Genomic DNA, 22,632 nt, shown 5'->3' with positions numbered 1-22,632 from the left:
AATTAAAGTTTAACTATAAAATTTATCTTGCATACATACTTATATGATTCTTCAATGCAAGAATCATAAAAACATTATAAAATTCTACATAAAAATTTTTTATAGATGTTACCATCAGAACCTTTAAACCATATTACACCTAGAGACTTGAATGTCTAAGAGGCAACATTTACCTCACAATCTGAAACATACAAAGACAGGAAGATAGAAGACTAGCAGCTGTCAGATAATGGCATTTAGATAACTTTAAATGAATGTAATGCTATGGCAGGTTTTAATATAATTTATGGAGCACCACAGATATCTCAAAAACTACATTACAAGTAAACCAAAGGAAGCAAGGATCGTTCCTGGTACTGGCAGCTCTGCCAACAGCATGAAAGGACAGAGGGACAGACAGATAGACACAAATTTAAAATTTGATCCTGGTACAGCCACAGTACTAGTGTCAAATCTAGAAGTTATATTGATCTCCATGCAAAAAAAAGGACTTTATGCACAGTGACTTGGTTTGTTCTCTAAACCTATTTAAAAAAAAAAAAAAAAAACAGGAAAAATATTTATTTTGAAGTAGCGATCCAAGCATAAATGACAGATTGTAATGTAGACTGATAAAATTCAATTTAGTCTTCAGCATGATTCCAAGTGCTTTATTGCAAAACCTTACATGTTCTCTGGTTTGGTAATAAAGTTTCTGGATGGTGCAATAAAAAGAACAAAATGAAGGAGCTCAAAAATAGTTTTATCTTTAAACAAAGTAATCACAACCTGAATGAATGCACATATTACACCATTCTAAAAGTTTCTGAAAAGAGTCAGCAAAGCCATTCAAAGAGAATGGCTTTCAAAGACAATGTTCAATTTGCCGGTTACGTTTTTTCTTTGTGTTCTCAACATCCTGAAATCTCTTTTCTTTGAGGGCAGTAACACACTTTTCTGAGAAAATATCAGTGAATTTTTTTCAAAATGCAGAGTAGTGTTATTAAAAACTTTTATACAAATGGCTTTGTATAAAAATTGGGAAAGCAGAAAAAGTTGGCTAGTGCTAGATCAGGAGAGTAGGGTGGAGGCACTGTCATGCAACAAGAACCACTGCCTTTCTCTTGAAATTGCAGCATCGCCCAGGAAATGGGTAATGCTGAAATTTTGACCATTAAACCAGTCCAAAACGGAGATAACCTACCAATTCCATGCCCTCCACTTATATTGGAGAAAAAAATCAGCAGAGGGTGCTAAAGTGAAGCTTCTAAAGATGAAACGGAAGCCTACATGCCTGGAGACATTGAGTACAGCCCTCAACTGTTGAGGGCTGAACTCAATGTCTCACACAGCATGAACACAGTGATCTGGTAAGAGATTTAAATTTACCAAAGGAATCTCCAGAACTCATTGGTTCCAGACTTAAGTAAAAAAAAAATCTTCTAGCACATGTGGATGTTTTTCTCATAGTACAGACACAGACAAAGAGAAATAGTCCCCTATTTTTCTGAGGACAATTCTATGGTTTTTTTGCAGTGAAATAAATGACTTAATGAACTATTTAGGAATTAGTTATAATCTTACATAGTGGAGACTTTTTATTGACTCATCAAAGAGGAGTCTCAAAGGTGTTGCTCCACAATGGAAACAAACACCGTGTGTGTACCCTGTACGCATGAAAGATGTTTTATCTTTGATGAAAATCAAAATCATTTTAAAATCAAACAGCTAAAACTGAAATCACGAATGATGTAACGTTTTATGCTCATGCCCACCACTTTACTGAATCAATGTTGGTGGCATTAGCGTCATACTTCAGTCCAAAATATTTTGTATGAATGATGTAATGTTTTATGCACATGCCCACTGCTCACTCTACCCGATCAACGTTTGGAAGAGGTTAGGCCAATAGCCTAATCAACATGCTCAACAGTGTGAAGGTCACAAGACATAAAGCCGCCTGGTGCTTTCTACGTCAGCCCATGTTGGAGAGCTCCGCGGTGGAAGTTTACATTCCCACCGTTTGGTCAACAGAGTGAGGAAGTCCAATGAAGAGATGAACAAATGAACGAAGAGAACCTTACAGAGTATTAATGTGATATATGGAAAGCAAATTGGTTTGACAAATACAAGAAGAGACCACACCACTTGGATCATGTTACTCAGTCATGTTTTGTCGCAAATTACACATGTAGCACTAACGAGATCTGCAAGAAACGAAAGTATCCATGCATAATACACTATCGAAACTATGACTTGGCTCAGAATCTCAACAAGTACAAGCACGAGATGGTAATGTTGCACATTCCATTTCACAATGAGGAAACACAGATACTGTCAGAGATGAAATATGTCAAGAGACACGATGACAATGAAGAGCTCATACTAGAACAGCGGAAATTCTGAATTGGACTTGGACATTCACAAAACGATTGAAATGTGTAAGAATGTGTCAAGACAATGACGACGGGACCCTGACAAAGCATGTGGTAATGACCTGCATAGCCTTGTAATGTGACTGCGAGAAGCAGATCCCTTTTGAAACTTTTACAATCATCCAAACAGTGAGATGAATGAGGATCTAAAGCTTGCCACGCTAAACGGACTCAGCACAATTGTAAATAAATCCAAAAACTTGATGACTATTGAGGACTTCTGCAATTTAATGGGAATGGCCATTGACAGGCAAAACATTGTACTCATGCATGTAATTTGGAGTCTGTTGTCTCCCAATTGTGAACCGATTCAAATACTCTTGACAGGTCCAGCTGGTTGTGCAAAAACATTTATGATTCGTCTCTTGATGGAAACATACAACTGCTTCAATAACACAGATGGGTACTGAAATGCCTACATTACATGCACTTCAACTGGTAAGGCTGCAGTTGTGTTAGATCTAACCACTGTGCATACTGCCCTCAAGATATCCATTTCTCTGGTTACCAAAAGGTTTCTGCCACATGTGGCAATAGTTAGCCCAAAGCCACCTAAGTGGTATGCTCCAAATTACAAGCATTTTTCCACAACCAGCTGGTTTATGCCAGGTCTGAGCACATCCAAGATCGTTGCCCCCAAGATATCCATTTCTCTGGTTACCAAAAGGTTTCAGCCATGGGTGGCAATGGTTAGCCCAAAGCCACCTAAGTGGTATGCCCCAAATCATAAATGTTTTTCGCAATCAGCTGGTTTCTGCCAGCTCTGGACACATCCAAGATCACCTCCCATGATCCTTTGCTTTAAATTCTTTACTTTAAATTTTGCAAGATATCCATTTCTCTGGTTGCCAAAAGGTTTCTGCCACAGGTGGCAATAGTTAGCCCAAAACCACCTAAGTGGTATGCCCCGAAACATAAACATTTCTCCAACTGGTTTATGCCAGCCGTGAGCACATCCAAGTGACATCCCATGGTCCATTGAGCAAACTCTTCTTCCGATTCCATTCTTTTTGCCTTTCCCATGATGCTATGCACTGGTCGAACTATGGGAAAGGCAAAAATAAAAATGACATCATTGACATTACTTCTGGAAAGTAACTGAGTTAGTATTAGACCTTATCTGGAAAGTAACTGACGGAATTTCCGTTTCATAAAATCGTGACAAATTGGTTTTACTACCATTGGAAAAATTTACTAAGTGCTGCCAAAGGTATTTACACATCAATAAATATGGATCAATTCTAGTAGTTCACTCTGCACATTTGAAAGAAACATATGAGAACTTGAAGAAATTGTTGAAAAATATCAAGTATGAAGAACATGGTTGGTCGATCTGTGCTGACTTTGTAATAATAGGCATGTTACTTAGACAGCAATCTGGCTACCCAAAAATTCCTTTCTTTTTGTGTGAGTGGGACAGCCGGACAAGGACTAAGCACTGGGATGTCAAGATCTGGTCAAAGAGGGGCAGTTTGTTGCCTGGATAAAAGAGCATATTTCATAACACACTTGCAGACCCCAAACTGTCCTCCTTCTACCCTTCTACATCAAACTGAGTTTGATGAAATGGTTTCTGAAAGCTTTATCTCAGGAAGGGCCCTGCTTCAACTACCTTTGTACTAAATTCCCATTGATCACCCAAGAGAAGCTAAAACTTATTCACAAACTGATTAGGGTCCGATATTTTGAGGGAACTATCAATAAAATAGAAAAACAGGCATTCAGGTCTGTTGTTGTTACCTTCTTTGGGAACAATACAGATCCAGACTACAAGAATATAGTTGAAAATATGTTAGCAAATTTCAAGAAGCTGGGCTGCAACATGAATGTCAAGGTATATTTTTTACACTCACACAAAAAGTACTCAGAAAATCTAGGAAGTGTAAGTGAAGGACAGGGTGGGAGGTTTCACCAGGACATTATAGACACAGAGATGAAGTACCAGGGGAGGTGGAATATTAACATGATGGTTGATTATTTCTGGATGGTGAAGAGGGACTGTAAAGAGAAGAATCTGCAAGAAAATCAAAGAAACAACAATTTGACCCATTGTAGATAAGTTTTTAAATTGAGAGGTGAGCATTTAGTGGACTTTTTACCACACTGCCCTTTTGATAATGTTTTCAAAATGTAATTAAATGCAAAATTCTGGTAAAAGTAACATTTTGTTATAATTTAAACACAAAAATTCTGCCAAAATTAATAAAAATTGTGAAAAATCAAATATTCTTTTGTGTTTTTTGAAGAAACCTGATGTGATGGAAACAAACGGAAATCAGCATTAGAAACTGATTCAGAAACACACTTTTCTGAGAAAACATTGGCGAAATTTTTTTAAAAATGCAGAGTACAGGCTCTGCATTTTGATTAATGCGATTAATTCATCCCGTGAGTGCATTGCGCGAAACAGAAACACAATAATTGAATATAATAATCAGTCCTTGACCTTCTGGAATGTCCATAAAGAAATTTAAAAATACCTTTTAAATAACTTTTTAACTGTATACAACATAAAAGATAATGAAAATAATTATGGAATTAAATGTTTATTGCATAAAACAGTGGTTCCCAAACTGTGCACCTCGGAATATTGTAAATTTTTGAGGGAAACACAGTGATACTCAACATCTGTCGGACACCACGCAAACTATTAGCTTGAGGTAGTTCAAGTTCGAACGTTTCTTATTAAGTTGTTTAGATTTAACTTTTTAATAAATGGGTTAGGTATTTCTTTTTGTCTAGGTGCACTATGAAAAAATTACTGAGACACTGGGTGCCACGAACCGAGAAAGTTTGGGAACCTCTGACATAAAATACACAATGAAGAAATGACTGTTGCAGAAATATTTGAATAGTGCTGAATTTCTCTTTTCATCAATCAATTTCCGATAACCGACAACAATCTTCTCCGGGCCCTGGCGAAATAAATATCGCAAAGAACCTCAAACCTTTAGTTTGAGGTTCTCTGCGATAAGAAAGATTTAATCTAGTTCTTTTACCGTTATCTCCTTTGTGGTAACATTGTCATCTGTCTCATTTAAAAATTTGAATTTTTAAATGCAAGTCTGCATTGACTTTATTAGCGGGAGACAAACAATTAACACAGCTTCTTCTGATGGTTGATGGAACACACTGAGGCGGGCAGCAGGCAAACGTTTGTTTATTGCCCGTCCAACGCATGGTAAGCTTAACACGCAATTCAAATCTTTTTCAGCTATCGCATAAAAAAAAGATCGCATTAACCGGAAATTTACATTGTGTAAAGTGAAAAGTGGTATAATTTTTTCAAATAGTGGTAAATGAAAAACGCTTTAATCGAACTCGCGTTATGTGAGGCCTAGCTGTATAGTGTTATTAAAAATTTGGCGTTGTATAAAAATTCTTTATAAAAACTAATGGATCACCTTCAAAGCCTGATATATTGCTTTTGTAACATCACTTCACATAAATAAATGACTAATCATCAGTGAACATATTCATTCTTGTTCATTATTGAATTCTGGAAGACTCTTATCAAAGTAGTATTTATTCAAAAGCTTTTGTTTACTTAGAGTTTATTGAATTTTATTTTCCTAGTAACTGGAGTGGTGCAGACTGCTGGAACCTGATTCTACAATTACTTCTTGTATCTTAATTTACCTTCACCTGACAAATTGTATGTGCCCTCAGATTGAGATTTGTGGGAGTTGGTTAACATTACAGATTACAGAATTCAAATGCAATCTCTATATGTTTTGGTTCAACAGTGTACAGATTTATAAGCTGATACTCATAATACTGATGATAGCCAAGAAGAGTAGAAGAAGCAACAAAAGAAAAATCAAAGTGGATCCTTAGACAGTTGTACAAGTGGCCAAAACATGGTATGATTGATGGCAAGAAGATAAAGATATGGATAATTTTTTAAGGTAAGACATTCAGTTCTTCTTTGCTCATATAATGAAAATATATCAAACAGAGTAAAAAATATTTGGGTAACGCAGTTTGTGGAATATTTAGAAGACGGCTCAGCCAGCCAATTCCTTAATTTGAACTCAATCAATGTTTTAAGTTTACGATAAAAACAATAAATGTTAAGCTGGATGCTCTCTCCAGAGCCAAAAAGGGAAACGAATCTGTAACCTTGCAAAATAGTTATGTTGCTATTTGGTTTTTTAGGAGCATTAGCAACTAAGGCCATATTGCTCCGGGGATATGCGGTGGTCATTCCCTGACTTTCTGCATCCTCCGTATTTGGTGGTCATGGGTTCGAACCCAGGTCTAATCAAGAAGTGTGCGCTATGTACTGCTGCTCCTGCCCACCTGGCTAAAGAGGCACTGCAAATTAGTTATGTGGCATTTATACTATTTGAGGTATGAAAGCATAGCAGCTGTACCCCAAAACAGCATTTTGAGATCCCGTTACCCAACTTGTTTTGATGAGTTAAGAGCATTATCTAGGTTTTAAATCTGGATCATCTAGAGCAGAATCATGGAGTGAGAGATGTTTTACAGGTATGCTAAGGGGGCAAATCATTCATGTAAAAAGTAATATTGATAGTCATGACTGGAGTTAAAGAGTATGATGTTAGTTCCATGGGGGTGGAGGACGTATTTAAGCACAAAAGAAACTCAGGCCATATTGTGCAACTGCATTATTTCCTTAGAAGTGTTGTTCATGGGTTGTTATGAATGTTAAGCAGGCTGAAAAATAGAAAAACTCACAGGGAAAATCCTGGAACAACTCACTCCCTCATTCTTAGATAAGGCTAACTACAGCCTTGACAGAAGAGGTCATCAGAAATTCTTCTAGTCTGTGACGGGACCAGAATCCAGACCTCTCAAATGCATGACAAGTGGCAAAACTGCCATACAAAGGACAAGGTTTGTTATTTGGTTTTTAGGAGCATTAGCAACTAAGGCCATATTGCTCCGGGGATATGCGGTGGTCATTTCCTGACCTTTCCGCATCCTCTGTATCTGGTGGTCATGGGCTCAAACCCCAATCCAATCAAGAAGAATGTGCTATGCACTGCTGCTCCTGCCCACCTGGCTATGGAGGCACCCAGAGGACAAGGATGGCATTAATTATAACTGATGAAGAAATCCACATTGATAACATCTGTAGTAATCTTCACATTGAAAGACAGAATATCATAAGAATTCTGTACAATTCCACCTCCACTCCCTACATAAAAGTGCATAACTCAATAACATTAATATGTCCATAACTTTAACATAGGAATTTTGATTTTCACAAGAAGAGCTTATTTTGAGGAAACTAAATTGATATGGATGTACTGCTTTATCAAATGTAGGCAAGCAAATCTTCAAGGTTCTTACCTCTAGTGGAGCTATAACAGCTTCTGAAATAACTGAAAGAGCCTGCACTGCCTCAGCCTAAAAGCAAAGGAAAAAAAACTCATAAGAACAGTATACTTTATATTTTCCAGATAAATAATACAGAAATTGCAAAAAAAGAGTCACGTATGTCATATGAAACACTGTTATTTAATAAATTGTGCAGTCAGATATGAATTTCTCTGAGAAATGCAGATAGACTGCCAGGACAGCTCATGGTTTTTTTTTTTTTTTCAAAGGTATACCAGAATTTTGCTAGCAGGGATAAGGAGGTGATTATCCCAATTGAATAAGGCAATGGTTAGGCCACACCTTGAGTACTGCATACAGGTCTGGAGGCTTCATTTTAGGAAGGATGTGGAGCTGCTAGAATAAGTACAGAGAAGGGAAATAAGATTGGTGAGAGGAGCAAAAGGATGATCTTACCAAGAAAGGCTTCAGTTCTGCAACTTGCAGCATCTAAAGACTAGACACCCGTGAGGTGATCTGATTGAGTGTTTAAAGCTTTGAATGGATTGAGTAAACTCAATGCTGATGGGATTCTTCCTCTTGCTGAGACCACACATATAAGGGGCAACAAATTCAAATTGAGGAAGCACAGTTGCATAATAGATGTGTGGAAGTTTGCCTTCAGGTGATTGATTGTTGGAACAAACTTCCATCTGTCGTGGAAGTTGATAGTTTATATAAATTGAACTAAGAATTAAACAAACTATTGGAGAGAATGAATAGGTGTAATGGGACATTATTATTATTATTTTTTTTTTTTTTGGCTGATGCTGTATAAGCTTGCTTTATTGTATCATTTGCCATTGTTAATGCTAAAAGCATTAGAAATGTCAAAAGCAACTGCTTTAGATTCACCAAATTTCTCTATCTGATCACTGATCACCATACTGGTAAACACTAATCAGGTGGAGGGTTCCAGACAGCGAAAAAATTGGCAGCTGATGGATTTCTCCATTACTTTGGAAAGAGTAAGGTAAGTTCCATGGGGGTAATACTTGGAAATGAGAGATTTTCCACCCTTTTTAGGAACTGACTGGATGCGACTAAATTTCCAAGGAGAAGGAAAAATAATCAGCAAATTAAGATGATGTAAAATGGTACCAGAAAACAGAAGCAAGCTTAGGAGTGTAGGCTTGAAAACAAGTGGAGAAATAGCATCAGGACCTGGAGCTTTCTTGGCATCAAGGTAGTTCAAAATTCTTCTGATATCCTTGTGATGGAATACTGCAGGGGACATTGAGTGGAATGTACTGGAATGATATGAGGCAGCTTGTCCAAGATCGTCAATAGAAGAATTACATGAAAAGTAGAATGCTGGTAATTTGGCTCTATCTTTAGCCGAGGAAGCAATACAACCAACAGGTTTTAACATAGGTGTAAGTACAGATAGGCAAATCTCATGGCCAATAGCTTTGGCAAGAGACCAGAATGCATGACTACTGTTTGGACAAGAATCAAATTTTCTACTTTTATCCTGTTCACAATCTCACTTTAATTGATTAATAACTACTTTACAATTGTTGTGAACTCTGGTATAGGCAGAAAATTAACCTGTATATTTGGATGAAAGCCAACTGTGATGTGCAACATTCTTATTTTGAGCGGCCTTAGCGCATTTATTGGAAAACCAAGGTTTAAATAAAGTGTGAGATTTTAAAGTTTAATGGGGAATAAAGTGTTTCATCCCTACAAGAATAATTTCACTGACATGATCTGAGCAAACACTGATCTCAGAAGATTAAAAACAGCAATTCATGCAAGCAAAAGGAAGAATAGAAATCTCACAGATCATGCCATTTTGCACTCTTCTAATGCCAAACACAATGCAAAGTTTGGCCAAACATAGCCATGACAGAAAAGTTCCAGTACAGAGGAGACCATCACACAATTTGTTCATTTAGTCTGAGATCCTAGAGAACCATGCATCTTGACTGTGTGCTTTGAGGGGATGTTTGTGAGAAAAAGATCAAGAGTGTAGGGCTTGTGGTTAGGATTGGCTAGCATTTTGGTAGCCAAATGAACAATTTGTGTGAGGTCATTGGCAATTGCAAAAGCTTCAGAATCTTTAAAAGCAGTCCACGTGACTAGAAAACTGAAGCCAGCTGGAGTTTTAAATTAAAAACACCAAAGAAAATGACTGCACTGTTAGAAAAGTTGGGCTAGAGAAATTTATGTTTCAAAGAAGGGAAGTCAAAGAGTTCCAAGTGATTAACAGAGATGGGAGAATGACAAAGGCAACAGATGAATTTTAGGAATCGGGTAGAGAGACTTTAAGCAGGAGAAGACTGAAGAGAAGAGATTCCAAATTGGTAAGGCTTTAACAGAGAATATCAGATGTAGGACACCATTTTATATCACTTTGGTTATGAAGTAAAAAAAAACAAAAGGTATAATTTTAAAACTGATCCATATATCAATTTTTCACAAAGGTGAATTCCTTACATTGCTATGTGCCTTTTATTCACTCACCTTGCTAAAAATTACAATTCTGTTCAGGATTTTCAAAAATTTTTGCCTAATTTTTTGTCTGTATATAACAATAGTACTATCCAACTGAGTCTGTGCTTGGCGATTTAGAATACTGACAAAAGAATGTATATAATGCATGATTCCCTGGTTATTTTTCTCTCCAACTAGCTTTTGGATTAAAGACTTGGCATCAAAGGTGGTATTATATCTGGAGAGAAGAAAAATATAATTTAAAATAATATGTTTAAACTACAAGACAACAGAGAATATTTTGTGTTTTATCTTCAAAGGAAACAATCCACTGAAAATCATATACTGTCAACAGTACTAATAATAATAATTATCATTATTATTATATACATAATAATCTCTTTTTATGAATGATAGCTCATGACTCATGATACAGTAGACCGTTAAACATTTACAAAATTGTGTAATAACATTAAATATAAAATAATAAATTAATATACTTTGCATATGCTATCTTTATTAAAAATGCATTTTAAAATTGTGACATTAACTGTTCTCTGTATTTTACAGCAGAGTCAATAATTCAGGGTCAATATCAAAATTACTAAAGTAAAACAATGAAATTTAGAGAAATGCTTAAAATCTCTTGACATACTTTATACAAGCCAACAATGGATTGGAGTCTGTCCAAATATGTATGTACTTTAGTAATTTGTATATGCCAAGTTCAAAAATGACAACCATTTTTCTCCATCGCATTTTTTTTTTTTTTTTTTTTTTTTGAATAAAATATATAAAAATGATACTGCCTTTTATATTTTTACAATATTGGAGACCACTGATTCCTATTTTTTTCTGGCACAATCATTAATACTAGAAGTATTTTCTAGTGTTGGTGAAATGGAAAACATTTTACAAAAAAGGATAGGTGAAATAGTACGACCAGGATATGCCAGCCAAGGGCTAAAGTTAATAACATTTTAGAAAAGTTATCATATTTGATACTGTTGTCCATGTTGGTATTAATGATATTAAGAATTAGGCTGAGGATTTATTTATTTTTTTTTTTTTTTATAAAAACCCAAAACACGAGAGGTATTAGAACCTATAGTACTTAGTACCATGCTTAGGTTGGAGACTGAGAAGGCAAAAGAAGATATTTGTTGACATTAGACTTGAAGTTCTGTAGACTGCAATTTTCAGGAAATACGTATGAAGGAAGGTTGTTCCAGAAAACTGCAGTTGAATGAATAAACGAGGAAGATGAAAAGTTGGTTCTATGAGTTTGAAGTTGGACAGTAAATGGATGTTGGCTGGTGGCTGCACGTGTTCGGACTGTTTTGAAAGAGAGAGAGCGGGAATTATAGAAGCCAATTTAGAGAAACAGTGCTCATGGAAGTATCTGCAGAAAAGGCATGCAACAGAAACAGTACATCTATGAGACAGCGAGACAGTTAATTAACGACTCCTCTCTGTTAGAGAGGAGTCGTTAATTAACCTAACTGCCCCTTCTGAATGTAATCTAGAAGCCTGAGAGAGGTTTTGGGGGCACCACCCCAGATGTGGGAACAATATTCCATGGGAGGGCGGATTTGTGATTTGTACAGAGTGAGCAGCTGTTTGGAAGAAAAGTAACACCGAGAGCGAAAGAGAAAACCAAGTTTTTTAGATGCAAAGGAAGCAATATTTGTAATGTGCTTGTGCCAAGAGAGATTAGAAGTCAGGGTAATCCCCAAAAGAGATATATCATTTTGCCTAGAAATCAGAGTGTCACCACAGATAAGCATAGGAGCAGAATCCTTTTTGCGACTGAGTTTCAGAAGGACTGAAATCGATTAAGTTGTCTTTGCCCCACTGGAGAATTACCTGGAGATTAGCATTTAAGGAATTGGCAGCAGATTTTCGAGAGGTTTAAGCTGATCGAGCAGGACAAGGTTTCTCAAAATGGAAAGTGGAATGCAATGTGCTATCATTGGAAAAACTATGGATAGAATTTCCAGTCAATGGAAGAAGGTCATTAATATACAGGAGGAAAAGAGTGGGGAACAGAACTGAACCACAGTGGAGAAGTTAGAAGACAGAGAGCCATCTACCATCACCCACAGTGAGCGATCAGAGAGAAATGTGGAAAACCAATTACAAAAAACAGTTGGCAAACCATAAGATGGAAGCTTGTTTAGAACACCTTTATGCCAAACATTATCGAAAGCCTTTGAGATGTCAAGAGCAACTGCTTGTGTTTCACCAACTTTTCCATTGAATTTGTCCATAAATGAGTAACATAAGCCAGAATATCACCAGTGGATCGACACTGACGGAATCCATACTGGCGATCATTGATCAGACGGAAGGTTTCTAGGTAGTTTATGAATTGGCAGTTAATTGATTTCTCCATTACTTTAGAAAGAATAGAAGTAATTGCAATAAGAAGATAATTGGATGGGAGGGATTTGTCACCCTTTTTAGGAACTGGCTGGATATGAGCAAATTTCCAAGAAGAAGGAAAAACACCTTTGGAATAAGAAAGTGAAAAAAGGTGGCAAAGAACAGGAGTAAGTTCAGGAGCACAGGTTTTAAGAACAAGTGGAGAAATACCATCAGGACCCGGAGCTTTCTTTGCATCAAGATTCGTCAAAATCCTTCTGACGGAGGACCACTGGAGGCATTGAATGGAACATGTTGGGAATGGTGGGAGGTGTTTTACAAAGATCATTAATACATGAGTTGGAAGAAAAATGGGATGCTAGCAGGTCAGCTTTATCCTTGGCTGAAGTGACAACAGAACCATCTGGTTTTTACAGAAGTGGGAGCAGTGATGGGCAAAAGCTGCGGCCAACAGCTTTGACAAAAGACCAGAATGCTCGGCTACCACTGGGGCAAGAAGCAAGTTTTCTACTCTTAGTCTGTTCAAAATCTAGTTTCTACTGATTAGTAACTGCTTTACAATTGTTGCGAGCTTTGGTGTAGGCAGAAAATGAAACTGAAGAACTGGAAACAAGCCAATTATGGTATGCCATGTTCTTCTCTTGAACAGCCTTAGCATATTTATTGCAAAACCAAGGTTTAGATAAAATACGAGATTTTAAAGTAGAGTGGGAGATAAAGGATTCCATTCCTGCAAGAATAATTTCACTGACACGATCTGAGTAAACGTTGACATCAGAAGTTTTGAAACAGTAATTGAAACCAAGAAAAGGAAGAAAAGAAATCTCGCAGGTCATCCCATTTTGCATTCTTGTAATGCCAAACAATACGAGGTTAGGAATGGCCCTGAGATAAAGGCTCCATTGGAGAAGAGACAATCACTAAGTTGTGATCTGAGGTGCCTAAAGAACCTCTCACTTTGACTGTGTACTTAGAAGGGTTGTTTGTAAGAAAAAGATCAAGAGTGTTGGCTGCATGGCTAGGATTGTCTGGTATTCTTCTAGGTAAATGAACAATCTGTGCAAGGTCATTAGTAATTGCAAAGGCCTCAGCATCTCGACCAACTGGGTCGGTGTGACTAGAAAACGGAAGCCAGCTGGAGTTGTGAACATTAAAATCACCAAGGAAAATTACCTCACTGTTAGGAAAGTTGGACTGGAGAAAGTCAAGTTGCAAAGAGAGGAAGTCAAAGAGCTCCAAGTCATTAGTGGAATTGGGAGAAGGGTAGAGACAAAAGATGAATTTGACAAATAAGGTAGAGAGATTTTAAGTCAGAGAAGATCAAAGAGAGGAGAATCCAAATTATCAAGTCTCTGACAGGGAATATCAGAACAGACATATGGCCCAAGTATCACCTTTAAGGCGAAAGGAATCATACAGCGAATAATTTGGGCAACTGAGATGAGCAGTAGTTTAATCAACCGATAACTGAGATTCAGTCAGAAAAAGTATGTGGGGCTTGGCAGACTGCAAGTGGAAATGGACATCATTGAGATTAGAACTGAGATGACGTATATTTGTGAAATGAATTAGGAAGTGTTTGGGAGGTTTAGATCGTTTTGCAGATATGCTTACTCTATTAGTTTGACAATTCATGGTGTATTCAATGGTAAAAAAAAAGTGGGGGAACATGCTGTATGAAGTAATGAAATTTTTGGATATGGCACACACACGGTAAGAATATACCCAGATCCTTGACATAACGTGGCCTCGACAATACCCCCCCCCCCCGCATACACACTACTTAGACTCCCTCCAGTCACTATCTGGCAGAGTAGAGGTGGGCAAGATTATACACTAGCTGATCTGGAAGCCTCCTAGAGAGTTACCAATAGATTCGGTCCTGTGTACTAACTAGCGGCCAGCCTGCGAACACCGTTTTAGAGCTGTACCCTCGAAATGTAAGGAAGATTGGATCTCGCCATGATGTTCATCATAACCTAAAAAGTCATCAGTCGTACTGCATGATGGAAGAGATAGGGAAGGGTTGACCAGAACTTAGCTCTGGAAACTAAACATGGATTCCACCACTTCAAGTTTCCAGTAAGAAAAAAAAATTTTTTTTTTTTTTTATGTAAACCCCAAACACGAGAGGTATCAGAACTATAGTACTTAGTATCGTAGTACTTAGTACCTATAGTACTTAGTATCGTAGTACTTAGTACCGTACTTGGGTTGGAGGTTGAGAAGATGAAAGAAGATATTTGTTGACATTAGACTTGAACTTCTGTAGACTGTAATTTTCAGGAAATACGTATGAAGGAAGGTTGTTCCAGAAAACGGCAGTTGAATAAATAAACGAGGAAGATTAAAAAGTTGGCTCTGTGAGTTTGAAGTTGGACAGTAAATGGATGTTGGGCTGGTGGTGGCATGTGTTTAGACTGTTTTGAAAGACAGATCGGGAATTATAGAAGCCAATTCAGAAGAACAGTGCCGATGGAAGTATCTGTAGAAGAGACATGCAGCAGAAACAGTACGTCTATGAGACAACGAGTGGAGCGACTCTGTCAGAGATGAATCATTAATTAACCTAACTGCCCTCTTCTGAATGGAATCAAGAAGCCTGAGAGAGGTTTTAGGGGCACCACCACAGATGTGGGAACAATATTCCATGGATTTGCGATTTATACAGAATGAGCAGTTGTTTGGAAGAAAAGTAATGCTGAGAGCGAAGGAGAAAACCAAATTTTTTAGATGCAGAGGAAGCAATATTTGTAATGTGCTTGTGCTAAGAGAGATTAGAAGTCAGGGTAATCCCCAAAAGAGATATATCATTTTGCCTAGAAATCGGAGTGTCACTAAAGATAAGAATAGGAGCAAAAGAATCCTTTTTGCGAGATATAAGACAAGACTGAGTTTTAGAAGGGTTAAAATCAACTAAATTGGCAGCATTGCACCAGTTGATGAGAGTCATCTACCACCTACTATTTCCTGGTAACACAGAGGGGCGGAATTTCTCCATGTGGTGTGGGCACCACACCTCGACCCCTGCTTACGTTGGTTCACACCTGGGTGGTGACCCACAGTGCTTGTGCATGGAGGTTATACCCAGGATTACTAACAGTCCCACCATAGTGAAGGTGCAAGCAGAGCATCTGGTTGCCATAGACCATCGAGACTTCGCCGAGATGAGGTGCACTTGACTTGAATGTCACCCGAATATCAGTTCCATCAGCGTTTTAGACTCCGAGGTAGCAAGTACATTTTGTCTGGCACATCTGAGAGAATGTCAGTGACAACCTCAAGGACCACTTAACAAGTACAGGGCAATATTCAGAAAAAGCAGCGAGTTAGGATTAAAACTGAAAGCGTCTGAAGTTTTCAAGCCATAACTGAAAGGAGTACAGACCATCTTTTTTTTTCCCCCCTTTTAATTAATATAGCGGTTAAAGTTGTATGCATGGGATAGAGTTTTTCTCAGAATGGTCTGTGTTTATTGATATGAGAGACTGTTTTTACAGGGTTACACTTAAATAGAATGGATGCAAGAATATTTGCTGATGCTGTTGAGGTAATATTAGGTATGTCAGACCACTGCTAGTTTGAGGAGGGGTGGATATACAAGACTAATAGTTTAATAATGGTTGCAAGCAAAGTTAAAGCTGATTCTTGCACCGAATCTATTGGGACATTAGCATTAGCATAGGCATATGATGCAAGAAAGCAAGCTTATTCAGCATCAGCCAAAAAAAAAAAAAAACACACACACCACTCCCATTTCACCCCTCCGTTCGTTCGAAATATCTGTCCAGTTGAGCTTTAAATTTGTTTAGGCTATCAACTTCAACAACAAGTGATGGAAGTCGGTTCCACCAACCAACCACCCGCTGGCCAAAGGCAAATTTCCGCACATCTATCCGACATCCGTCCTTCCTCAATTTGAATTTATGCCCTCTGAGGTGATTATTCTGAGCAGGATGAAGAATCCCATTGGCATTGAGCATGCTCAAACCATTCAAAGCCTTATACACCTCTATCAGATCACCTCGCCGGTGCCTAGTCTCCAGACATTGTAATTTGCAAAACTTAAGCCTTTCTTCGTAAGAGCAACCCTTTGTTCCATTCACTAATCTTGTCCTTCTCTGTACCCGTTCCAGCAGCTCTACATCCTTCTTGAAATGAGGCCTCCAGACCTGTATACAGTACTCAAGATGTGGCCTCACCATTGCCTTATACAAGGGAATAATCACCGCCTTATCCCTGCTAGAAAAATTCCTGTATATCACTGACAAGACACCATGAGCTACTCTTGCAGCTCGTCTGCATTGCTCAGAGAACTTCATATCTGCCTGCACAATTACCCCCAGGTCCTTTTCATTCTCCACCACTGTCAGTGTAGTACTGCAGAGTTGATACGTTGCTCTGGGGTTACTGTTTCCCATATGTAGTACTTTACATTTGTCAATGTTAAACTTCATTTGCCACCTCTCAGCCCATCTGTTCAACCTTTCCAGATCCTGTTGCAGCAGCATAGCGTCAGTAGTGTCCTTAACAACCCTGCCAACCTTTGTATCATCTGCAAACTTGGACATTAAACTTGATATCCCATCATCAATATCATTCATAAACACCAAAAACAACAATGGACCCAACACTGAACCCTGAGGAACTCCACTAATAACATTAGTCCACGTTGAGCAGTGTCCATTGATTACCACTCTCTGTCTTCTGCCACTCAACCATCCCCTTATCCATAGCAGCAATTTGCCTCCAATGCCACACTGCTCCAATTTGTGCAGCAGTCTTCCATGTGCAACAGTATCAAAAGCCTTTCTAAGATCCAAATATATAATATCAAAGTTATTCCCTGCATCCAGTTCTTTTGTGACTACATCATAGTATCCAATCAAATTGGTCAGGCAAGACCTGCCCTTAACAAAACCATGCTGCGTCTGAGCTATAACTGAATTCTTGTCTAGATGATCCTGCAGTGCTTCTTTAACCAGTGCCTCCATTAATTTACCTGGAACACAAGTTAAACTAACAGGTCTATAATTACTTGTGTCAGCCTTTGATCCTCCTTTGTGAATTGGGGTTACTTTTTTTTTTTTTTTTTTTTTTTTTTTTTGATTTGATAGTTGTTGGCGCATCGGCTTCTGTGGCCATATTGCACCTCCCAAGGTTTTTGCAGTACTTTGATCCAAGCCCGAGGCGGGAATCGAACCCGCGACCTTTGGGTTGCCGGGCAGGTACTTTACCCACTCGGCTAGCCCGGTCGGCTAATTGGGGTTACATTTGCACATCTCCAGTCTATGGGTACCTCCCCTGAGTCCAAAGAAGCTCTCATAATTATGGCTAGGGGTTTGCTTACTTCCTTTGCTGCCTCCTTTAATATAACTGGATAGATCCCATCCACCCCCAGGTGCCTTTTTTATGTTTATCATCAACAATCTCTCCTCCACTTTCCTCACAGTTATTACAAAATCATCAAGCTCACTGCCAATGTTTACTTTACCTACATCATTCTCCTTCCTGAATAACTCCTCATGCGTGAATGTAGATGCAAAATACTCGTTTAGATTGTTAGCCACCTGAGCAGGATCCTCAACTGTTGAACCATCAATATCCAGTGGACCAATCTGATTCATCCCTTTCCTTCTTGAGTTTAAATATGTAAAGAACTCTTTTCTGTTTTTCTTTGCATCCTTTGCCAAGGATTTTTCGTAGTCTGCCTTTGCCTGCCTAATCTCCTTTGTGATTTGGTTACAGACCAACTTATATCTATCATAGGCTTCCATGTCACCCATTAATTTGTATGTATCCCATGCATTTTTCTTCTCTGCCACATGTCTCATTAGTTCATCTGACAACCATTTAGGCCTAAACCTTGAACAATATTTCTTAGTTGGTATGTAAAGCCTAATAGCTTCCAAGATAAGTTCTTTGAATGCTTCCCATTTTGAATTTGCTGTTGGTAACATCATCAGCTGGTCCCACTGTATAGAATTTAAATACTGTCTCAGACCATCATAGTCGCCTTTACGAAAACAAAAACCCTTCCCTTTACCTCTGATGGTAGCGACCTCCTTGAGTAAATCCCACTTCAACACACTGTGATCACTGCCACCTAGTGGTTCATTTATCTGCAGATTCTTAATGCATGAAGAATCACTACTGATAATCAGATCAAGAGTATTGCTCACTCTTGTTGCCTCACGAACATGCTGATGTAGAAAACAATCATCCAATAAATCCACAAAAGCCTTGCTAGTGTGCGAGTGACCAATCCACAAATTCCAGTCAATATCTGGGAAATTAAAATCTCCCATTATAAGACTCTCTGATTTACTGGCCCACTCTATTTCCCTGTACAATATCTTATTATACTCATCAGAGTCATTAGGCCTACAGCACACTCCTACTCTCAATTTTGATTTCCGTATGCTTATGTCACACCAAACTGACTCGACACTGCCCTGTCCATCGATGTCGACTGGCTTCACTTCCTTGGACTTTATGTGTTTCTTAACTAATAGCATAACCCCTCCTCCCCTCCTGACCTGTCTATCCTTTCTATACACATTGTATTCCCCAAATTCCAGTTCCACATTACTTATATCTGTGTGACACCACGTCTCTGATATCTCAACAATATCTGCCTTTGATGTTTTGAGCAATACCTCAAATTCATCAAATTTATTTACCAAACTCCTAGCATTGGTGTACACGCAGGTATACATGCACCTGTTTCTATTCTTAGCTACCCTAACACAACCCATGTGTTTACTTGTACCGCAATGACTCCCAGCAATGACATGCAACAGCCTGCAAAACAAGGTGTGACAACAAGGCTTAATGAGAGTCATGGAACAAGCAAACACATGGGCACAAGGGCTATGTTATGGTTACTACAAGCAGAAATGGGTTTAGTTATACTTACTTGTACATTAATGCTAGGGGTATAGTATAAGAATGGTTTATTACATCAGTAAATTATGCAAATTACAGCACCTTTTCTAGGCACATAACCTGATGTAACTCTGCAGACCATCTGGTTTTGTAAATGGTCATGTAATCTAATACATGTCTTAAAATATTGGTATAAAAATCCACATACCCACTCACATTACAAAACTGAATGTGGCTGTCACTGGGTTAAAGCTAATATTAATGAGACTAATTTTCTCTTGCCTGTCAATATCACAAGCTGACCGAAGACTGTCTTCCACCTGCTGTGTTGGAATGCACCTTCTCACTGATGAAGTTAACAGATGTTAACAGAAACATCTGGCTGAGATGTTGACATTTTAACAGTTGTATTATAGCTTGTATTATAGTTACTCTTATTGGCCAAAGATGATTTCATACATAATGTCAATGTATATTCAGTCTTTCTGGTACATATGTCTTGAACAAATTAAACAATAGAAATTTTTAACAATGCAGTGTTTTGTGAAAAAAAATCTGATTTAAAATATAGACATCAATAAGCACAGCCTGTGTAAATTCAAGATACACCAAAATAAGCAAAAAATGAAAGAAGTGAAAGACGTTTAAATTGATAAAACATACTGTGAGAGAAAATTAAAAAACAAACACAAGACAAAAAAAAACAAACTCATATATGCCATTATACACTTACAAATGCATATTTAAAGAAGAATTTCCTTGCCAGTCTTGCGGAAGTACTGCCCTAACAATAGAGCAAACCTTGGTTCCACTTCCTCTACTATCTCTAACTGTTACATCAAGATACACTATAATAAAAGAAAATAATAACACATAAAAAAAGAGAATCATCACGTTTAGTAAAAAATTTTTGGTAAAAAAAAAATTTAAGGAGCCTATGTTGTCTTTAATAACTTATATTAAGGAGTAGAACTATCGAAATCAATAGGCTATCTACAGAAAGAGGATTCATATACTGATTCTTAATAGTAGCAGCAATTTAAAATCTGTATACAGATTAGACTCTAATAGTAATCTCTATTAACCTAATTTAGAAATAAAATTACTAAAGACCATGCGAGCTCTCATTCTGTTTGTTTGCGGGGGGACTTATTCTCTCTCTCTCTCTCTCAAGGAGAAGAACAAATTTATGCTGTTTTCAGCAACAAAGTTTTAACAGAGGAAATGATAATATTCATGGCTTACAGTCACCTTAAATGGCTGAAAGGTAATGGACGATCACCCTTCTTCAATCACTGTAAAAAAATCACTGATAAATAGGATGCTGTCTTTAGAGAGCAGCCTATTGTAGCCCATTCTGTTTAAGTGACTGCAGTTTCCTGAATAAATGTGAGAATCCCTTGTAAATATATAGGTTGTTTCAAATAAAATGCACTGGGGTCTATCTTGTTTATTTTTAGATTTAGGCTATTTGATGTCTGGACCATTTTGTCATATTTGAGCTGAAATTTTTGAATTTCATAAAAAAAATTTAAATACTACCATTTCAATTTTACTATTTCTAAATTAAAACTTTGCCTAATCAACTCCTTGATTTTCTCTCAATGGGTAAGTTGTTATCCATATTCAGATTAACCTAAAAATATTATCAATGTACTTTGAAATGAACATAAACAGATTTTATTTGAATCAAAATTAAAAACGAGTACAATGGTGGTAGTGTGAGGACATTTAACATGACTGCACTCATAGCCAGCCACTCACAGCTAAATGTGCATGCCAAAGGGCAAACCACTGATGTTTTTTTTTTTTTTGTGTTTGTTCGAATAAAATTGGGTTACATTTGGTAAAGAAGTACAGCAATGATGTTTTTAGACTAAACAGGGAGCAGCTTTCCCATTGAGAAAAAATGCAGTTGATTAGGAAAAAAATTTTAAATTTAAATGCTAATACTTAGTTCAATTTTAACATTAAATTCAAGAATTTAAACCAAATATGACAGAAAAGATCTAGACAAATAGCCTAATCCCAAAAAATAAACAGGATAGATGACCCTGGTGCATTTTAATTGAAACTCGCTTTATATTAGTATTGTAACTTAATTTCTAAAAGAAATTGTATGCTAATCTTCAATATTTTATGAAATAAATCTTCAGCAAAGGGAAAACATATGATATACATGTAGTGAGAGGAAAAAAAAAAAAAACAAACAAGTTAGATATAAGGACTTAGGTCAATGTAACAAGTGGAAATTGGTAAATTGGTAAGTACACTCACATACTTGTGCATTCTGAATGCACAAGTATGTGAGTATAACAGAAAGCAAGATTGAAGGAAGAAACTATATGTAGGCAAATGTGGTTGAGTAGCAAACAAGAAATATATAAGTGATATATAAGGACCAGTTATAAGGACTAACTATAATTTCACTACAATCCCAAATAAAATAAAGAAATTATGAAATTTACACATCCCTAGAGAACTTAAAAAAAAAAAAAAAAAAAAAATGCTATATATAATTTTGTATATATATGATTTTATGGCAGAAATTTCATTTACACTAGCCCCGAGCAATGTACATATACTATCTTTCAACTCGCTAAAAACTGGTGCACTAATGGGTTAAAACATGGTAAAATTAGACAAGAACATAGCGACGACAAGAGGAGTAAGCCACAAAACCTTAACAACTTTGATAAACTTCTCCCAGAATGGGATACAGAGCCTATCAACGTAAAAAACATCCACAATACTCTTTTTGCTCTTAAAATCAGCAAACTAAAAGCATTAAGCAAGATTCACCAAAAACTCAATATCCAGACATACATCTCAACCATACTCTAGAAGATATTTTTAAATTCAGAATCGGCATTGATTACCCAGACAGAACAAAAAAAGAATACTGCATTATTAAATTCCTTAATCATTCATTTGACCACATCAACATCAGAGATATTATCAATAAAACCAAGACATACCCTCCTATTAAAAACATCAACATAAAAATTAGAAACAGATACAACAAACCTATAGGTATGGCCATTTGTAACTATAAAAATACCATTGCCAATATGAACACCACAGACCAACCCTGCTACTGCCAGGAAAACAAATATAAAAAATACATAGATCCACATTATAACTATATCATCACAGG

General features: G+C 37.2%; 1 protein-coding gene across 1 annotated transcript in view; it reads right to left on the bottom strand.

Moving 5' to 3' along the window:
- LOC150079403 (polycystin-1-like protein 1) overlaps nucleotides 1–22,632 on the bottom strand; it is a 445,550-nt gene that overhangs the window by 275,638 nt on the left and 147,280 nt on the right. Inside the window, exons 15-17 of the mRNA XM_090383053.1 lie at nucleotides 20,209–20,323; nucleotides 10,233–10,440; nucleotides 7,737–7,793 (exon numbers count right to left, since the gene is read on the bottom strand). Of these exons, the coding sequence (XP_090239179.1) occupies nucleotides 7,737–7,793; nucleotides 10,233–10,440; nucleotides 20,209–20,323 (380 nt within the window). The remainder of the gene's footprint in view (nucleotides 1–7,736; nucleotides 7,794–10,232; nucleotides 10,441–20,208; nucleotides 20,324–22,632) is intronic.

This window comes from Mastigoproctus giganteus, chromosome 10 (genome assembly GCF_048544385.1).
Source record: "Mastigoproctus giganteus isolate SK-2022 chromosome 10, ASM4854438v1, whole genome shotgun sequence".
In the NCBI taxonomy this organism is placed as follows: domain Eukaryota; kingdom Metazoa; phylum Arthropoda; class Arachnida; order Uropygi; family Thelyphonidae; genus Mastigoproctus; species Mastigoproctus giganteus.
The sequence above is the reverse complement of the archived record's forward strand: the minus strand, read 5'-3'. Positions and strand labels throughout refer to the sequence as shown.